General features: G+C 46.7%; 1 protein-coding gene across 1 annotated transcript in view; it reads left to right on the forward strand.

Annotated features, from left to right (window-relative positions):
• Nucleotides 1-16,976, forward strand: part of SFXN5 (sideroflexin 5) — a 94,238-nt gene that overhangs the window by 66,097 nt on the left and 11,165 nt on the right. Inside the window, exon 13 of the mRNA XM_009320892.1 lies at nucleotides 5,762-5,879. Coding sequence (XP_009319167.1) covers nucleotides 5,762-5,879 — 118 coding nt within the window. The remainder of the gene's footprint in view (nucleotides 1-5,761; nucleotides 5,880-16,976) is intronic.

Here is a 16,976-nt window from a genome sequence, read left to right on the forward strand (position 1 = left end):
TCTTTCCACTTGGATCCAGGTCTTTCCTCTCTCTCAGCCATCTCTCCATCTGCATGTTTTAACTCCCCCAGCTGCCTCTCTCATCTCTTGTGCCATTTTTTTCAGCTCTCTTGGCTTCTCTCGTCTCTTTGCCTGCTGTGTATTTTAACTCCCAGGGCCGCCTTCTCTGCTCTCCAAGTAATTCAATGTTACCTCCCACTGCTGAGCTCCACAGCGCGCCATTCTTTCCCCATGTTTCATGCATTTCCTGCTGCTTGGACGCTCTGTTGAAGCAGCTAACATATAGAATCAATGTTTATTTTGAGACTGCATATGCCATGCGGGGAACACGGTGTCAGTTATTTTGTGCAGATGTATTCTCATTTAAGTTTTATAAATAATATCCACGTTGGCAACTTTAATACGGAAAAATATTGGTTTCACATCGTCCATTAGACAAAGACGACTCATCTGTGGGATGTAGTTGACTTTGGAGCAGACAATGGAAACTTCATTAGTACCTCCATGTCACAGGGATGTGGGGACAACTATGTCCACTGCATGAAGTTGGACTTCTCATCCCTTGGAGATTTCCAGGATTCAGAGGCTTCTGTGAATCTTTTTGTCTGGTAGTTATGATGAAATTTGGGAAATGGTGCAGGTTTCTCCCAGCCATCATCCAAGACTTCTCCAGTAGTCTTTGTCCGGCTTCCAACTCCTTGCAGAGTTGAAGCCCATCGCGCAGCTGGTCTATGTGTAGACCGTCCAGGTCTGTGTGTAAGTGCAACCTCAGGTTCCCCTGTAGGCTGAGCTCCGTGGCGGGAGAGCCCAAATCCAGTGGTACTTGGTTCATGTGGTCTGGGCGAGTGGTGGACAAGCAGACCACAGCTAGGTCCACCAGCAGTGTCTGCTGTGGACACTTTGAGCTGACAGCTGGCAGTGGAGACGGAAGAACGTGAGCTCTTCTTATCTCCTTATCCTAAAGCCTCTTCTCTGCCTCACAGTACAAGCAACCTCAGAGGGTCTGAAGCATAGCAGAAGGTCTGAGGATGGTCTCCAAGAGCTCATGTATGTCAGGCTAGACAAGAGGAAGCCCTAGAGCTGACTGTGCAGTGTTTATGGAGGAGAGAGAAAGCTGGAACTGTTGGCAGTGGGCAAGAGCTGAGAGAGAAGCAGGGAGCAGAATAGTTGTGTCCATGAAAGAAGAGTGTTTCTACTCTTTCTTCATCTCCACACCATCCCGATCTTGTGGCAGAGTTGCCACAGCATGTCAGCATCCTCACGCAGCAGTCGTCAGGGCTGTTTTCCTGTAAAGCTCATAAAATTAGGAGGCTCCCAAGATGGATCAACATTACAGAGCTGCTCTGGCTTAGCTAAGTCATTCTAACCATGAAAAATGGATTCTCTTGATGGATAGCGAGTGCTCAGCCCATAGTTTTTTGGTGCTGGAAGGGAGTTTTCTTCAGCTTAAATCATGTTTTTCACTGCAGAAGTGTGTGTGAGGTAGGAGGCCCTCCTGGACCTTGTGTTCATGGCCTTTTGCTGGAGATATTCTCCTGACAGAGTGTGCGGAACGTTTCCTACAAGTGCTTTTCCTCCTCTGAAGTGCAAAGTCTCTCCGTCCAGCTAAACCCTCGCTGAAGTTTGTTTAAACTAAACAGCTGCCAGCAGTGACACCTTAAACTGCTGTGGCTGTTTCCAGAGTAAACATTGAAACTGCTCCTTTAATTATGTCAATCAAGCACAAAAATCCCCCCACCTCACTCTGTTTGCATCTGCTATGTCCTCTGGAGGGGGCACTGGGGCTATAGCCAAGCGCAGGAGATGCTCCTTGGTGAGGACAGCGGTCGCCTGGCTGGACAGGACAGCAGACAGAGCTACTGGTCGCTAGAAGAGCTCAGGATTCCCCAGGTGACCCAAAATGAGTGAGAAAAGCTCAGAAACACCCTCTGCAGCCAGCAGAGAGACCTGACGGGCTCTCTGAAGCAGAGACGTGGTACGGTGCCGGCTCTGGGAGGTTCTCAGCAGAACTGGGATCTGGGGTAGGTCAACCACCCCGAAGTTTGTTTGCACATCAGAGGGGTGTTTTGAACCCCGGGCTCTGAGGAGCCTGGGATGCCTGGGGATACCCAGAGCTTCAGCCTCCAGCGCTTTTCTTACCCCGCTGGCATCCTCAGTGTCTTGCGATGTATGTATTAGCTTTGAACCTGTTTATACCAAACACTACAGAAACCCCACAGAATCTGTCAGCTGGGAGACTTTGGTTAACTCCTGTCATATTTAGTTTAGCATCTGACACCTCCTTCTAGACAAATACAGCTCTGGTTCACTGAACCTGATAACTCCTTTTTAGTACAGCAACTGACTTCCATATGGAATAAATTACAGTACCTCTTGAAAAACGCCAGAGGCAGCTGCCAAATTATGCAAAATTTAAACCACTAATGAACAATGTGATGAAAGTTGAATGAAGGTGTATTTACAAGATCTACAACACACTGTCTCTGCGGAGCAGATGTACTGTCTGTACAAGTATGCGTGTGTCTGTGCATATACCTACGTACATGCACACTCATGCATATTGAAATGTTATCCGTAAGGTCTTGCTGGCTTAGGTATATCCGTTAACAGTAAGCGCTACCTAGGATCCGTAAGCCAGAAGCTCCCCAGCGTGTTACTGCCTTTTTAATATCTGCTAGGCAAGTCTTATGAAGGCAAATTGCAGAAAGAATAGGCATTAGGGGATTTTGAAGGCGGGTAAAGAAACAAATCTTCAAAAAAAAAAAAAAAAGAAGAAAAAAGAGAGAGGACGAGGGAAGTATTGCAAAAATGCATGTTCTTTGCCGTCCAAAGGTCGATGTATAAACATGGATCATTTATACTAGCGAGGCAGACCATTGGTGCCAAAAATTTGGCTTCTAAAATTGGGAACGATAAAACATACATACTATTGTCTTCCTACAGATTTCCAATGTGAGACCTTCTCTTGGTGCAAACTTTTCAATCCCATGTTGTCTAATCTGAGCCTGAAGCCAGTCCTGTCCTGTGTACATGGTGACAGTCTGTAAAACTACTGTTCTCGTATGAAAATAGCTTCAAGTACTTCTGCAGAATTACTGGTAGGGTAAGATGATACTTGCTCTTGTGAATATAGCGGTCTGCTTCAGAAGATGCCAATGGCAAAGTTGGGCTGTCAGGGGGATCTAAAGGTCCAGGCCTCCACTTCCCTGATCAAACCCCTTGGCAGAGCACACAGGGCAGTTGTAACCTAATTCACTCTCCAACAAATGGATATTAATACTATTTATTTTTAATCTGCTATAATACTCTGCAATTAAACCCTCTGGAAACATCTAATCATTCGCTTCCGATGGGGGGCTAATGGGTGAAAAGAGGGTTTTCTGATTGCATTTGACAGCTAACAAAATGCAGCATGCAATATTTAACTTAATACTCTTCTGAGATCTGTGTCAAGAGCAAAGATCCGAGGGACAGAAGAAAAGTGGACCTCTCGACTAATTATGAGTCATTTATTCTGAACTACACAAATTTTAGAATCTGAATCCCAATTAAGACATTACACTACATGTGTTAATTAGTCCCCTCTCCTTTTTAAATCAAGCCATAACTCTTCTTAATTAGGAGGTTAGCCGTTGTAATTTGAACTGGCCTGAGCTTGAAGCACTCCTGGAAATCACACCTGGGGGCTGTACCGGGGATCATTTTAAATTGGTTGAGTTTTTACTTGGGTGATTATAAGGTCCCCAACAGGGCAGTAATTAAAGAGGGTGTAGCTTCCAAATTAAGATATCAGGGGTGGTATAAGCAGTGATGTCTTGGTTCTAAACTGTTCTCCAGGGAGGCTTGAAGGATGCTGGTCATACAATTTTCTCAGCGAGGGCTCTCATGGATCACAACAGCTTAAGCAGGAGAATAAATCGGTTCCAGGAGTTGCCCCTCTGCATCCCGGGAACTAGTTATCACAGCTTATTGATGGCAATTCTTGAACGTTGCGCTTATTAAAGAGCATGGAACAAGGTAACCTGCTTTCCTGACTCGGACAAAATCCTTGTGGACTTCTGCAGGAGTCTTTTAGGTTAGATCGTGCTCTATGCAAAACAAAGTAGCTAAATATTGCAGAACAGAAGCTTGGCTTTCACAGCACAAATTGATAGGATCAACTCCCGTCTCGATAGCTTATTAGTGAGGAGCTGAGATATTGGAGGAGTTAAGGCTCTGGATCTTGTTTTCCTTCCCCACTTCCCCCAAACCTTCTCAAGATGAAGACAGCTTTCAGCAAGCATTGCTAGCAAAGGGCAAAGAGTCTGAATGTTCAGACACACAGACAACGTACAGCAGGGTAACAAGTTCCCACACATCAGCTGCTCCGTTATAATTCGTCAGGTGCGTGTTTGTAGCCTGCAGTAAACGTGGAGTAGACGGGGGTTGAGGTAATCAGGTATCTTGCATTGGCTGCAGGCACGGGCTGCATGGGGAGATGTGCCTGCAAAATCACTGGGGTGTGTGTGCCAAAGCAGGCTAGCGGCATGCCCTGATGTGGGAAGGGTTGCTTGTCTTGTTTTTGGTGGGCACCTCGTCAATGGTGTGCATTAGATTAGAAATGCTTCTTAAAACCCCCGTGATGATGATGTTTAGCGGTTAGTGTAAGCTGATTGTACCTTCCTTGACCAAAAGGGAGCTCCTGTGTTATCACCCCAGTGGAAAGGCATTAACCAGCAGATCTTTGCCCATGTTTGATGGCAGGGCACCGTGAGTCATTGGTGTCCTCAAGGTCAGGATGGACAGATGAGAGATGCACACTGGGACTAAGACCATAGCTGATGACCCAGCAGCGAATCTGCTGACTCTCTACGTTGCTAATACACACTGAATGTTCAAACAAAACTCACTATCAAGTTGCTGGTTTATATTCCCAGTACTTTCAGATTGGTAGAAAAAAGTTGAATGACAGGTGTCCTTTTGGTGTAAATAGCTCCAGAACAAACCCCTCAAGAATTACATTTTTTCTCCTTAACGCTTGTAAACTGTCTGAGGTCCTGTATCCTGGGATATACTTAACATGCTACCTTCTACCAGCTAAATGTTGTCCCTGTCATTCGGTGTTAATTACATCAGAAGGGTCACTTAATGGGTCGTTATCAGAACCTGACCTTGCAGGTATCTTAAAGTGTTTGCTGTTAACAAGCCTTGAACTCATAAATATCCTCTGGGGACAGCAAGCGTTAACCATCCTTATCACCCACTCTGCAGATGTTTGATTTTTGACAAATTAAGGTATTGTCAAGTTTACTACTCTACTACCCCATTAACAAAGTCGCGTGCCTTTTTCAGTGCCACCGCGTGATAGGGCCGACAAAGTTCACAATATCTCTCAAGAACCTAATTTCCTTCTGCTCACTCAACAGTCTCCAAAGCCTTAATGCAGGTGACACCTGCGTGCGGCCAGATCGCCTCGTGTGCCGCTTACTCCAGTGTGAGATGATTTGAAATGGGGGAAGCGTGTGTGAAGTGATCCTATTTTAATTTAGGAGAAGCGAGCACTTGGTTGGCGTGGGCTGTGTAACCCCAGCAGATGCAAAAGCACAGTGTGCAGGACTCGGGATCTTTTGTGGGTGAACTTGTTGATGACCTACTAAGAAGGAAACTAGACCAGTTAGGGAGAGGGAGACCAGTAGGTCTGGGTGAACACCGGTGTCCGTTCTGATGATGGCATGCACTCACCTGGTCTATGAAATGGTCTAACGAAGCCTTTCCTTTCCAGAACATCACTCCTGAGGTCCCGTCCCCGGATGATTCTCCCAGTCCAAAGCCTTGTGTGCCTCGCTGCCTTTGGCCTGGCCCTCCCCTTGGCCATCAGTCTCTTCCCGCAGATGTCCGAGGTCAGTACATGTCTGGTCACTGCAGTGGGATAGCTCAGAGGGGCTTACCAATGCCACTGCTTGTTTTGCCTTCCTGGATCATAGTCTCATTCCTATGGGGCCTCCTCCATTTTTGTTGGAGGAGGTTGCTGTCTTCTTCACTTGAACAAGTGCAGATTCACTGGGCAGGTGATGGTTATGTTAGTCTCTCCTGTTAGCGCATGCTGGCATAGATTAACATCACACAGCTTTTCTGTGCTTTTAACCAGTGTTTGGATCATGTGGTGGGATGTGCAAAGGCCAAGTGCAAGGTCCTGCACCTGGGTCGGGGCAACCCCCGGTATCAATCCAGGCTGGGGGATGAAGGGATTGAGAGCAGCCCTGCCGAGAAGGACTTGGGGGTACTGGTGGATGAAAAGCTGGACATGAGCCGGCAATGTGCGCTCGCAGCCCAGAAGGCCAATCGTGTCCTGGGCTGCATCCAAAGCAGCGTGGCCAGCAGGTCGAGGGAGGGGATTCTGCCCCTCTACTCTGCTCTGGTGAGACCCCCCCTGGAGCACTGCGTCCAGCTCTGGAGCCCTCAGCATGAGAAAGACACGGACCTGTTGGAGCGGGTCCAGAAGAGGGCCACGAAAATGATCAGGGGGATGGAACAGCTCTGCTATGAAGAAAGGCTGAGAGAGTTGGGGTTGTGCAGCCTGGAGAAGAGAAGGCTCCGGGGAGACCTTCTTGCAGCCTGTCAGTACTTAAAGGGGGCTTGTAAAAAAGATGGCGGCAAACTTTGTAGCAGGGCCTGTTGGGACAGGACAAGGAAGGATGACTTTAAACTAAAGGGGGGTAGATTTAGTCTAGATATAAGGAAGAAATGTTTTACGCTGAGGGTGGTGAAGCACTGGCCCAGGTTGCCCAGAGGGGTGGTGGATGCCCCATCCCTGGAAACATTCCAGGTCAGGTTGGACGGGGCTCTGAGCAACCTGCTCTAGTTGAAGCTGTCCCTGCCCACGGCAGGGGGGTTGGACTAGATGGCCTTTAGACGTCCCTTCCAACCCAAACCATTCTATGATTCTATGATTCTATGGGATGTACCTTCCAAGTGAACAGAGGAAGAACTGAACAGAGGAACCTATGCTCCACCCAGCAAATGCACCTTTTACAGGCAAGGGATGGTCATGTGTGATCCTCCTCCCTTCCATCGCATCCGTTGTTCTCCCATGACGTGGTCTGCTCCAGGCCTCTCCCATGTGGAGACATTTAGACTGTACAGTAATCAAAACACCAGGGATCAGGGGACAACCAAGTTGGAATAAGGTGGTTTTTTAAACGTATGATGATAATGTTTCAGACTACTCCATGCCAGTCAGAGGAGTGTCTCAGCTAGCACGGAGGATATTTGGTCCCTCTTTAGTGATACCCTGGTCAGGTCTGGTCAGATCACAAGTCAAGGGACATTGGTGTTTCTGACTGATGACTTCTGCTCTGAGACTCCAGCTGGGTTCGTCCTGTCTTGCCTGGGGACATGAGCTTAGTCAGAGCTGAGCTGCACCAGGGACAACATGGTTCAGCTCACCCTCTCCCCTGACAGTGGTGTTTCCTCGGTGTTAGCACAGTGAAAACAAGTCTTTGTCCATTAAGCAAAGAGCCTGGGATACATGTTTGATGTGGATGTACTTTCCCAGAGCTTCTTTGAGAGTTTCTGCCTTTTCATCATCTAGCCTGGCTCCAGGAAGACACAGCCTGGGGGTGAACAGAGGAAAACTAGCCAAGGAAATAGGCAGAATGACTAATGAAATCACTCATAAGTTAGTTGAACAAATTGCTAAAGTGTATTTTTTGGTAAGTCATTAATTTTGACCATTCAGTGTTTGGAGCTTACAGATTTGCAGATTGTAAATTTGTACATTTACAGGGAGGGTCACTATTATAAAGTGGTAAAACCTCTATCAAACAGAGCAAAGGACTTTGCTGAAGTTCTTTTTGTGTCAACTAGAACAGTTGATCAGAAATTGGTATCACAGTCTCTACTGGTTAATTCATTTTTTTAGGTCTTGGATGGGTTTATCCATGACTTCTAGCCAGGGAATCTTGTTGTACACTTGTCTGCTAGACTGAAAAACATGTTACAAATTTTTTGTTATTCTTCTAGCTGTTTACAGGCTGAGATAAAACTGTCCCTTATATTCAGTTTCTTAAAGAGAAGATTATCTCAATCTTGGAGTCTCTTGCTAAAAGACGTGTTTTCTGAAGCTTTAATGATTCATATGACTCTTCCTTAAACTTTTTCTAATTAGTCAACATCCTTTTTGGAGCACTTCCATAAGAACCAGACACGCTATTCCAGTAAGAAGTTGTACAAGTACCAGTTGCAGGAGCAATGTGATTTGCCTGCGTCTACTTGAATTCGTACATCCACAGAGCATGTTAGTCATTTTGGCATGAGCTCAACCTTAGCTCCTTGTCCATCAGTTTTTTGCTGTGATCCCAAGTTCTGCTCGGAGGCTTTGGTTATGAAAGACTGAGGAGTATTTCCAGGTCTCGCACCCGTTCAAGCTACATGCCCAGAGTATGTCCAAAGTTCCTGTTGGAAGGAGACTTGGACGTAGAGCATCCCTTATGCTCCTCTTTCCAGGAAAAGGAGCTTCACCCACCAGAAGGTAGCCATGGCCTTTCCTGGGAGGTCTCCTTTCAAGATAATAAGGGAAGCAAAACCACAGGAGGTACCACCAACCTCATTTACCCCAAAGGTGACATTGCCACCGTTCTCCCAAAATGGTGCCCCATGCCACAGGTACACTGTTTGCGTCCAGAGGCAATTTTATGTTTGACCATAGTACGTTGCACATTGACTTCTTTTCCACATATCTAGAGGCCTCTTAATTATTTACCACTTTCCCAGACTTTGTGTCATCTCAAGCCTTAAGCGGCAGTCATTGTGTATTTTCTCCCTTCTCACTGACGACACGCGTGTTTAATAGCGTTGGCCAAACCAAACCATTCTTTCAACATAGACAGGAAACTCACCCTACAATTCTGTTTTGAAATTTAGCATTTTGTACATTTCCAGTGTTTTCTGTAGGCGTCGCTTAGCATGGGCTTCTCTGAAATAGTAAGTGCCTACTAAGGTCAGTGGGAACTAAAGTTTTGGTATCAGAATCTGAGGCATTCAGAGTTAAACACTTTGGGCTCTACAAAAACAATTATTCATTGCCTTAGTTTGTTTTTCTAAAAATGAAGCTCACAAGGACTTTTTGCCTTTTGTATTATATCTTTATGGGTGACAGATGATTTATAATGTATAGTATCTGATATTGCAGCTTGAGAAATTGTGTTGATGCTAACAGCTGAATGAATTCTAGCCCACAAGGAAAATTAAGGTCTGGCTTCCTTCAAGGGATATTCAAATTGCAGGCATCAGGCAATACTGAAACCATACAGCATCACTTGAAAATGACCTTCTAAAAGCAGATGAAATGTTATCTGCAGTGTAAACATGAATCAGCGCTGATTAGTAGATCAAACAGAATGACGTGCTCTCTGCCCACGCTTCATGTCAACGAAGAGAAACCATTACAGCTGGTGGTATAGCTCATTACCTACTGGGGTCTCGGCTCCGCTCAACTGGAGTTAGCTCCACGCGCACAGCTGGACCTCACATCTGTTGACACCAAGGAATCAAGTTCTCCGTAGCAGCCAGGTCTGATCAGTCTTCCAGTTACGTTTGCGTTCATTATAAAAATGTGGGAATGTGTGTATAAAGGGCGTTCCTCCCATTCTGCGAAATCTCATTGAGGCTTTCTCAGTGGTCAGTGACCGTGGGGATGCTCAAGTGAGCAGAGCGAGTGATTTACCTGAAACAATCTCTCCAGAGCCATTTCTTCACAGTCTTGGATAGGAAATCGGAGTTTCCTTGCAAAGAGCATTTCTTAAAACGTGTCGCTTCTTGGTCACTCATCACTGGTCCATGAACTTGTCAGATAACTAAGTTAATAGATTTTGAGTGTTTGAACATTGACCCCTCTATGTATGTATAAGCATGTGTATATATGTACGCATGTGTGTGTTTGCTTTTTCTCATAACCGCAGTAGGTGAAGCAGCTGCGAACATAACACGACTAAGATGATGCTGTTGTAATAAGCACTACCCAGGGAGTAAATTATTAACAACAAGATGTAATAGGCGTGTTCTGTTCCAAAAATATGATTATGGTCTGAGCAGCAACCCTTTCAGGAATTGTAAATGAGCCAAATTCTGCCCTTAATCGCACATTCACAGTCCTTTTTCTTTAGTCAGAGAGCAAACACAGAAGCTGATGTGTTATTAAGCGCTTGTTTTAGCATGGGAGCTTCACTGGCCGCCTTTGATCCACTCTTCTAAAGGGGCTCAAACTTACAGTTAGTTTTCAAGCAGAGTTGAAGCCTTGCAATAGATTTAATAAATGTGCTAGATAAATGCAGCCACCTTATCACATCAGCTGTAGCTGCTTCAGACTTATACCTGTTTTAAAGTAACATGAGAGAAATCAGAATTCAGCTCTGGTTGCATACAGGAACACCAATATCAACTAAATGAAAATTCTGGAGCTGAACAACCCTCATGTGCTGGGAAGGATAATGCATCCAGATTCTCTATTTGGTCGGTATTTAGTCTAGCTAAGACCTCATACTTTCCTTGATTTTGTACAGATGGAATCCACTTTGATGTCTGCAGTGGTGCTCCAGAATTACAGCTTGTTTCTCGATGTTATGGTTTTGAAGATCACCTTATAAAAATAAAACCGTAGTGTCAGCTGCAAAGACATGGGTCCTTAAGGCAAAGCACGCTGAGATGCTGAGAAATTTCACTTTTCATCCCAATATAGTGTTAACTCCAGTACCTAAATGCATCAATATGCATTAAGTAATTCACTGCTGTTAAGTTTAGGAGAAACATCTAGTTAATGCATTTAGCCCACAACCTCCAACTGCCTCCCATGCCCCCCGGGGAATCTCTTTTCTAGCTGCCTATCCTACAGCATCCCCACTGACAACTCCTACTCAGCTATGCACTGCCAATAGAAACAGCTGTGACAGTTCCAAACTGAAAATGGGACTTGTGCAAATGAAATTCAGCGTAGCAGCAAAAGAAATAACTATGGGGTTGCTCCACTGATTTTCCACCCTTTGGTCCCTGCTCATCCAGATCATTCATTTCTCAGCATCCGAGAGGGTGCTGTTGAACTTCCAAGGTGCTGCAAACCCACCGAAACTTGCCTCATCCCGTGCCCCATGTGCTGGATCGTGCTGATAAAGAAGGATAAACCCAGGTGAGAAATGGAGCTGAAGCAAGAGCTGATGGCAGAGAAACCCCTTCCGCTAGCTATAATACACATGCCCTCACCATGGGTTAAGTTTGAAGGACCTTGGTTGCTGGTTAGGGCAAAACAAGCCATCTTCCAGAAATAGGCTGATTTCAGCTGAAAGCCTTTTCTTAAAAATAATCTTCCTTTTGGATCCCCAGGACAAGGGGAATAAACAGCCTAAAATCCAAGGCTGAGCTATTGTTTTCCAATCTGTTTTAGCCTTCATCTTGTTGGCAGGCTGCTTTAGAAAAGCAAAAGGTTAATGAGCCAATGTGCAGTGGGATTACTGCAGTAAAGATGACAGTGAACCAGTAATTACTAATTAGATGCAGTTTAACAGGAGGAACAAGTGAAATCTCCTCTTCACCAACTGTCAATAATTAGCAGATTTGGTGAGGTTGAAATGTGTCCACAGTTAAAAGGCTGATTTTTTAATGAAATGGCACTTGACAAAAGAGCTGTATGGAGGTCACAGCCATCGCCCTCGAGACGCTTCCCTATACCATACTTAGGAGGGAAATCAGATGCAAGACAGCAGGGGGTCCCCATGAAACCATTTCTCCCTTGGGATTACATTGCATGGGGGGAGGGGAGCAGGAGGGATTCTCTGCAGTAATTTTGTCCAACTTGGATGAGAAGCAAAGGAAAGGATTTGCCAGCTGCCATGGGGAAAAAATGTTTGAGAAGTGAGAAGTTCTGTGGTATTTCTTTGCTTCTGGGTCCGAGGAACGGTTTCCTGAGAGTCTGGTAACCTGAGTGTGCTGGCCAAAGTCTACCCTTGGGATGGAGGTTGGTCTTGGAAGGAACTCCTCTTAGAAAAGCAGTGGCACAAGGTCCTTAAGGACTGGCAGGAGGCTGGAAGCTCAGTGGTATGTGTCTCCCGAAGACTGCAAAAGATTCAAGCTGTGCCCTGAAGGTTTGGTTTCATACTGACACACAGGCAATGCTTCATCGTTGACTTCTGAAGCATTAAGAGGTTCATCTGAGGTTCCTCTCATATGTACTGATCCAGTTTCTCTTCTGGCAAAGTAACTAGTGACATAGGCAAGAGTATCTTTATTTTCCACATGAACTTAAAATGCAGAGGTAATCTGTGTGAGCCTCTTTAATGCCCATGAAACTCTTTTTACTTGAGCAGAGCCCCCCAGGAATGATACGGAGTGGTTGAATACTGATGTGGTTCAAGTAGGGCTGGAGAGAAAAGCTATGGTATTTGGAAATGTGTTGAGCCCTGTTCTGGCCTTCAGATGAAGGATGGTGCTTAGCAAGGTTTGCATCTGGTGTTCTTTGGTAAGGATGGACTCGGTCCTGTCAGAGGTTGGAGGACAAATGAATGACCCCTTCCAAGAGCATAGTCCTGCGCCTGGAAGGGGAAAGTGATGAGAGAGGAGGTGACGTTTGGGGAACAGCAGAATGATACTGCCATGGCTGCACACAAAGGCTGGACATGGTTGCACAAAACTCAAATGTAAGTTGCTGGCCCATCTTTTATAGGAAATAAAAGCCTAAGGAAATCATAAACTAAGTCTATACTGGTAAACCCAGCAGGGTCCAAGCACGAGCTGGGTCACTGGCCCATGGTGTCCAGCCTGGTTTTGTCTGCATCCTCTCTGGATCAGTTTTGGCTTCCCAGGTAAAGCTGGAGGGTAGCGCTCCCAGGGACTGCTCCCAACGAATAGAGCCTCCCTCTTTGGGGGAAGAGTTTGGCTGTATGGATGTGAGCTGTGCCGTACCGGCTGTCCCCAGAGCCTGAGACTGGATTCTGGTTCATGGTGTTTCACGCAGCTGTAGCCCTGCCTGTCCCATTGCAAGTATTCAGGAAGTTGTGGTGCCATAATTTTAGTCTGGGACCTCTCTAGGTTAATTTGATTTATGACTCACAGGGCTTATTTGAGCTGAGTTTTGACATCAGAGGACCACGGCCTTAATCTTGCGTCACAGGAGAGTCATATCTTCCTGCACCATGACAGGACCATGCCTCAGCTGAGCAGTGGAAAGCAAAGAACTCTTCAGCCCTTGCTTTAAGTGTCTGAGACTGTTGCACACAAAGCAAAGAGTACATCTGTCCTCCCGTACTTCTGATGGAGCCTACCCTTGCTGTCAGCCTGGCCACGGACCTGAAGTCTGGAGACTGAAGTGTTTGTCACCAGCTCTTTTCGTGGCAAATCATTCCCCGCTCTAAATCAAATCACAGCCTTGGCCATGAATCTTCATGAAGTCACCAGAGCAGCCCAAAGCACCAGTCAGTCCCCAGTACTCAATTCTGCTGTCTCAGTAGCTCACGCAGAGAGATGGGACCTTAGTCACGCAGCACAACCCTGTATGTCTCAAGAAGGTGACCGTGCAGTAACCGCAGTCTGCTGAACAGGGAAAATTGGCCTGAGGCTGCTCGCTAAGGGATGAGCAGTGAACTTGAACCCAACTCTGGGCTAAACAGCCAATTTTTTGGAAAGGTGTCAATCTCCCTTGCTTTGAGACAGGAGCGCTTTTACCGTTTGCTTCTCTGACGTCTCCCTTCCTTCCCTGCTCTCACCAGCCCTCTCTGGTTGAGAGCATCAAGCAGAAGAGAAGACGTGTTCCCGGCTTAGCCCCCCTTCTCAGCCCCTAGCTCAGGTTTTCCTTCACCTGCGCCAGCTGTTGGGGCAGGGTTTGCAGACCCGGCGTGTGTTTCCAGAGGAGCCAGACTTCACACACTGCTTCCCCCTTGGCCCTACCCCTTTGGCTTTCCCTTTACACCTCCACTGCTCTCCCCCCTCGCCCCCCTCGGCAGCCTGGCATCTGCAGAACACCTTTCCTGTCAAAGCAACCAGGAAAAAAAAAATAAATATCACGGTAGCTTGTTTCCTGTGCTGCAGATTCCCTCAACAACTTTTAGTTTCCTTCTAATTGCATTGCACAGGAAAGCTGCTGCCCAGGAGCCCGCTAGCACGGAGGAGTCTCTGCATTACTGGAAGTATTTAGGTGGCCTGAGATGATTTGGCTGGATTTGTACTTGTGCTTAGGCTTGCAGAGAGATGCGCCGGGAGCTGGAAGGGTCTCTCCAGAGGATGATGATGAGCTGTTATCATTAACTATCGCAGTAATTGTCGGTGTTATTCCTGTGCTCTGTAGATGCCCATGGACTGTTCCCAACCCGTCATAGGCCTCCTACACAGGTTATTCTGTCAGGAGCAACCTGATCTAGTGGAAGGTGTCCCTGCCCACGGCAGGGGGGTTGGAACTAGATGATATTTCAGGTCCCTTCCAACCCGAACCGTTCTGTGATTCTATTCTGTGATTCTATGACTTGCTCTTGGCTGCTGACCTCTGCCCCAGGTCCTGCTCCCACCTTGAGTTTCTCTGTCTCTGCCATCGTCTCCAGTGTGACACAGACAGAAAGAAGCCCGGAGCTTTTGCTGTATTTGCTTTAGAGCTTGCAAGGTCAGACTACCCTCCATACTATAGACTTCCAAGTCAAAGTCTCAGCAGAGCTTTTTGGGGAGCTCAGGCATATTCAAGTCAAGGACACAGGCAGGCCCACATGCTCTAAACCCCCTTCTCGAGCACACCTCCCAGGTGAAGGTATTCCTAAACACATGGGGACACTTCAGGCTTAGTAGTCCTCTCCTCCGCTTCCAGTGGTGCTTTAGCCTGAGTTGCTGAACCAACTGCCACAAGCTCCCTCCTGCTTCAGGGACAGCTTCAATTCAGTGTTTGATGTTTCTGCAGAGAGCTTCTAAAAAACAAACAAACCAAAAATTCCAGATTCTACATGATGGTGACATTCTTGTTCCCCCCCAAGTCATGAAACCCCCCGAATTCCCATTATTGTATCGTAACTCCTCATCACTACTGTGTGATGCTCTTTTAAGTTATTTTTCTGGGACTGTAGCAGGAGGACAAGGGAAGATGTTGTGGCACAGTAATTTCCTTCTGCCCTCGTCCAGCTGGATGTGGCGGTGGTCCCAGATGCAAACCCATGGGTGGTAATCTCACAGAAGCAGCATCTGCCTTGTCGCAGGGCCACCTCCCATTTCCCAAACTCACGGCATACTTCATTGCAGCGCCCTTTTGATTCATACCCTGGCACAACTCAAACTCCTCTTGCTGTGGAGCCACTTACCCGAGACATAACCAGGAGAGGAGGAACCAGTTTCGCAAAGCAAAGAACATTTCTGGAGCAGGACATCTCCCCTTTCCATGTTTGGGGTTTTTTTTCCTCCATGTCTTTCTCAAAATCAAAGCATTTCCCATGACTACTCGCTCCCCAGTGGGCTGGGGTTGGGAGGTCTCAGTCACTTCTTCTGGGAGCAAATGTCCTTCTTTCCAAGAGGAAGAGGAAGGATCTGGTCTTCAGGGGCATCAGCTCCACCATCACTCTTTACAAGCCCCTAGGAAACGTTGGGGTGGTTAGATTTACAGCTGCTCGGCCTGTTTGCACCTCACGGTGTAATTATTAGGCTCAATGACATTTCTCGTCTGGGGAAGGTCACGAGTGAGCAGTGCTCTGATTGATTTGGAGCCTGTGTCTTTGTTCTCACGTTCCCTGTCCGAGAGGCTTTGATTTGTGACCGAGCTGGTTTTTGAAGTCTGCTCCTGAGAGTGGCCCTTTGTTTCGTGACCAGCGTTCGCAGGAGTCAAAGGTGCTGAAAACTTTACACGATCTGGCCCTAAAATCGTAACCTGGACCAGCAGAGCTTGTTCTTGCTGGGAAGCGAGGGCTTGAACCGAACTGTTATTTGTGGTCATTCGAGGTGGGTGTGGGAGAAAGGACCCTTTTGTACTGCCCAGGGGCTTCAGCGGCGGTGTCAGACAGGATCTGGTTTCATGTTTATATCTCTGTCCCTGGGATACAGGTTCAAGTATGTAAACTATCTATCCTGCAAGCACAGGCTCCTGCAGGTGTGTGGGTGCTAGTGGGCATAAAAAAACATTCCTGACACCATCTCTTTTGAGGAGTCTTCACCTCCTGATGGCTATAAGCCATTAGGAGTCAAAAGAAAGAGCTGACATCCGACAACTCCGGATAAACAGCTAAACATTAACCCTTAAAGTGGCTCGAAAAACATACTTAAAAGGCACTTTGTGGAAAGAAGCCATTTTTTTCCAGGCCTGTTAATTGCTGTCTTTCTTCAGGACACCTTTCAGCAGCACCTACTGTAAACAGAGCGGCTCCTCCCGAAGCACTTCCCCCAAGGATTCCTGCCCTGCTCACGGGGGAGCCTGCGGAGATAGCCGCCCCTGTCTCCTCCTGCCCTGTGTAGTCCTCCTGCGGGTCTTTGGTTTTGCTGGTTTCTTCTTGGCCTGAAAGCCAAGACCTTTCCTTTCTTTCTGGTGGCCCACCCTGAAAACTCAGTCCCCTTTCTTGGTTGCCATCAGCCTCACACCGGGTTTGTCCCCAGCTCTTCTCTGGCTGTTGCCTGGCTTACCCCTCTCTTTCTGCGTAGTGTTGGATATGTCCCTTTCTGCATGCTCAGAGACAGTTGTTTTAGCTCATCTGAAGCAACCGTAGCTCAGACTACTCCAGGTGAGACGTTATGAGCAAAGGAAGGTGGCCAGTTGTCCAGACTTGCCTGCTGTAAGCATGCTTACTTACTGCAGAGAATGCCTTATTAATCACATTTCCCAAGCACAGTATATATAATTATCTGTAATTGCTTTTTAAATCATTTGGATCTAGCAGTCTGTTTCTAGTGAGGCTGTCGGCCCGTCAAGAGAAGGAAACGTGGTGGAGGTTGGGATCCTGAGGAACTTGCTTCTTTAAAGCAACAAGGACATCCTTAAATCCTGCAATACTCATCAC

Source organism: Pygoscelis adeliae, unplaced genomic scaffold, assembly GCF_000699105.1.
Source record: "Pygoscelis adeliae isolate BGI_AS28 unplaced genomic scaffold, ASM69910v1 Scaffold273, whole genome shotgun sequence".
In the NCBI taxonomy this organism is placed as follows: domain Eukaryota; kingdom Metazoa; phylum Chordata; class Aves; order Sphenisciformes; family Spheniscidae; genus Pygoscelis; species Pygoscelis adeliae.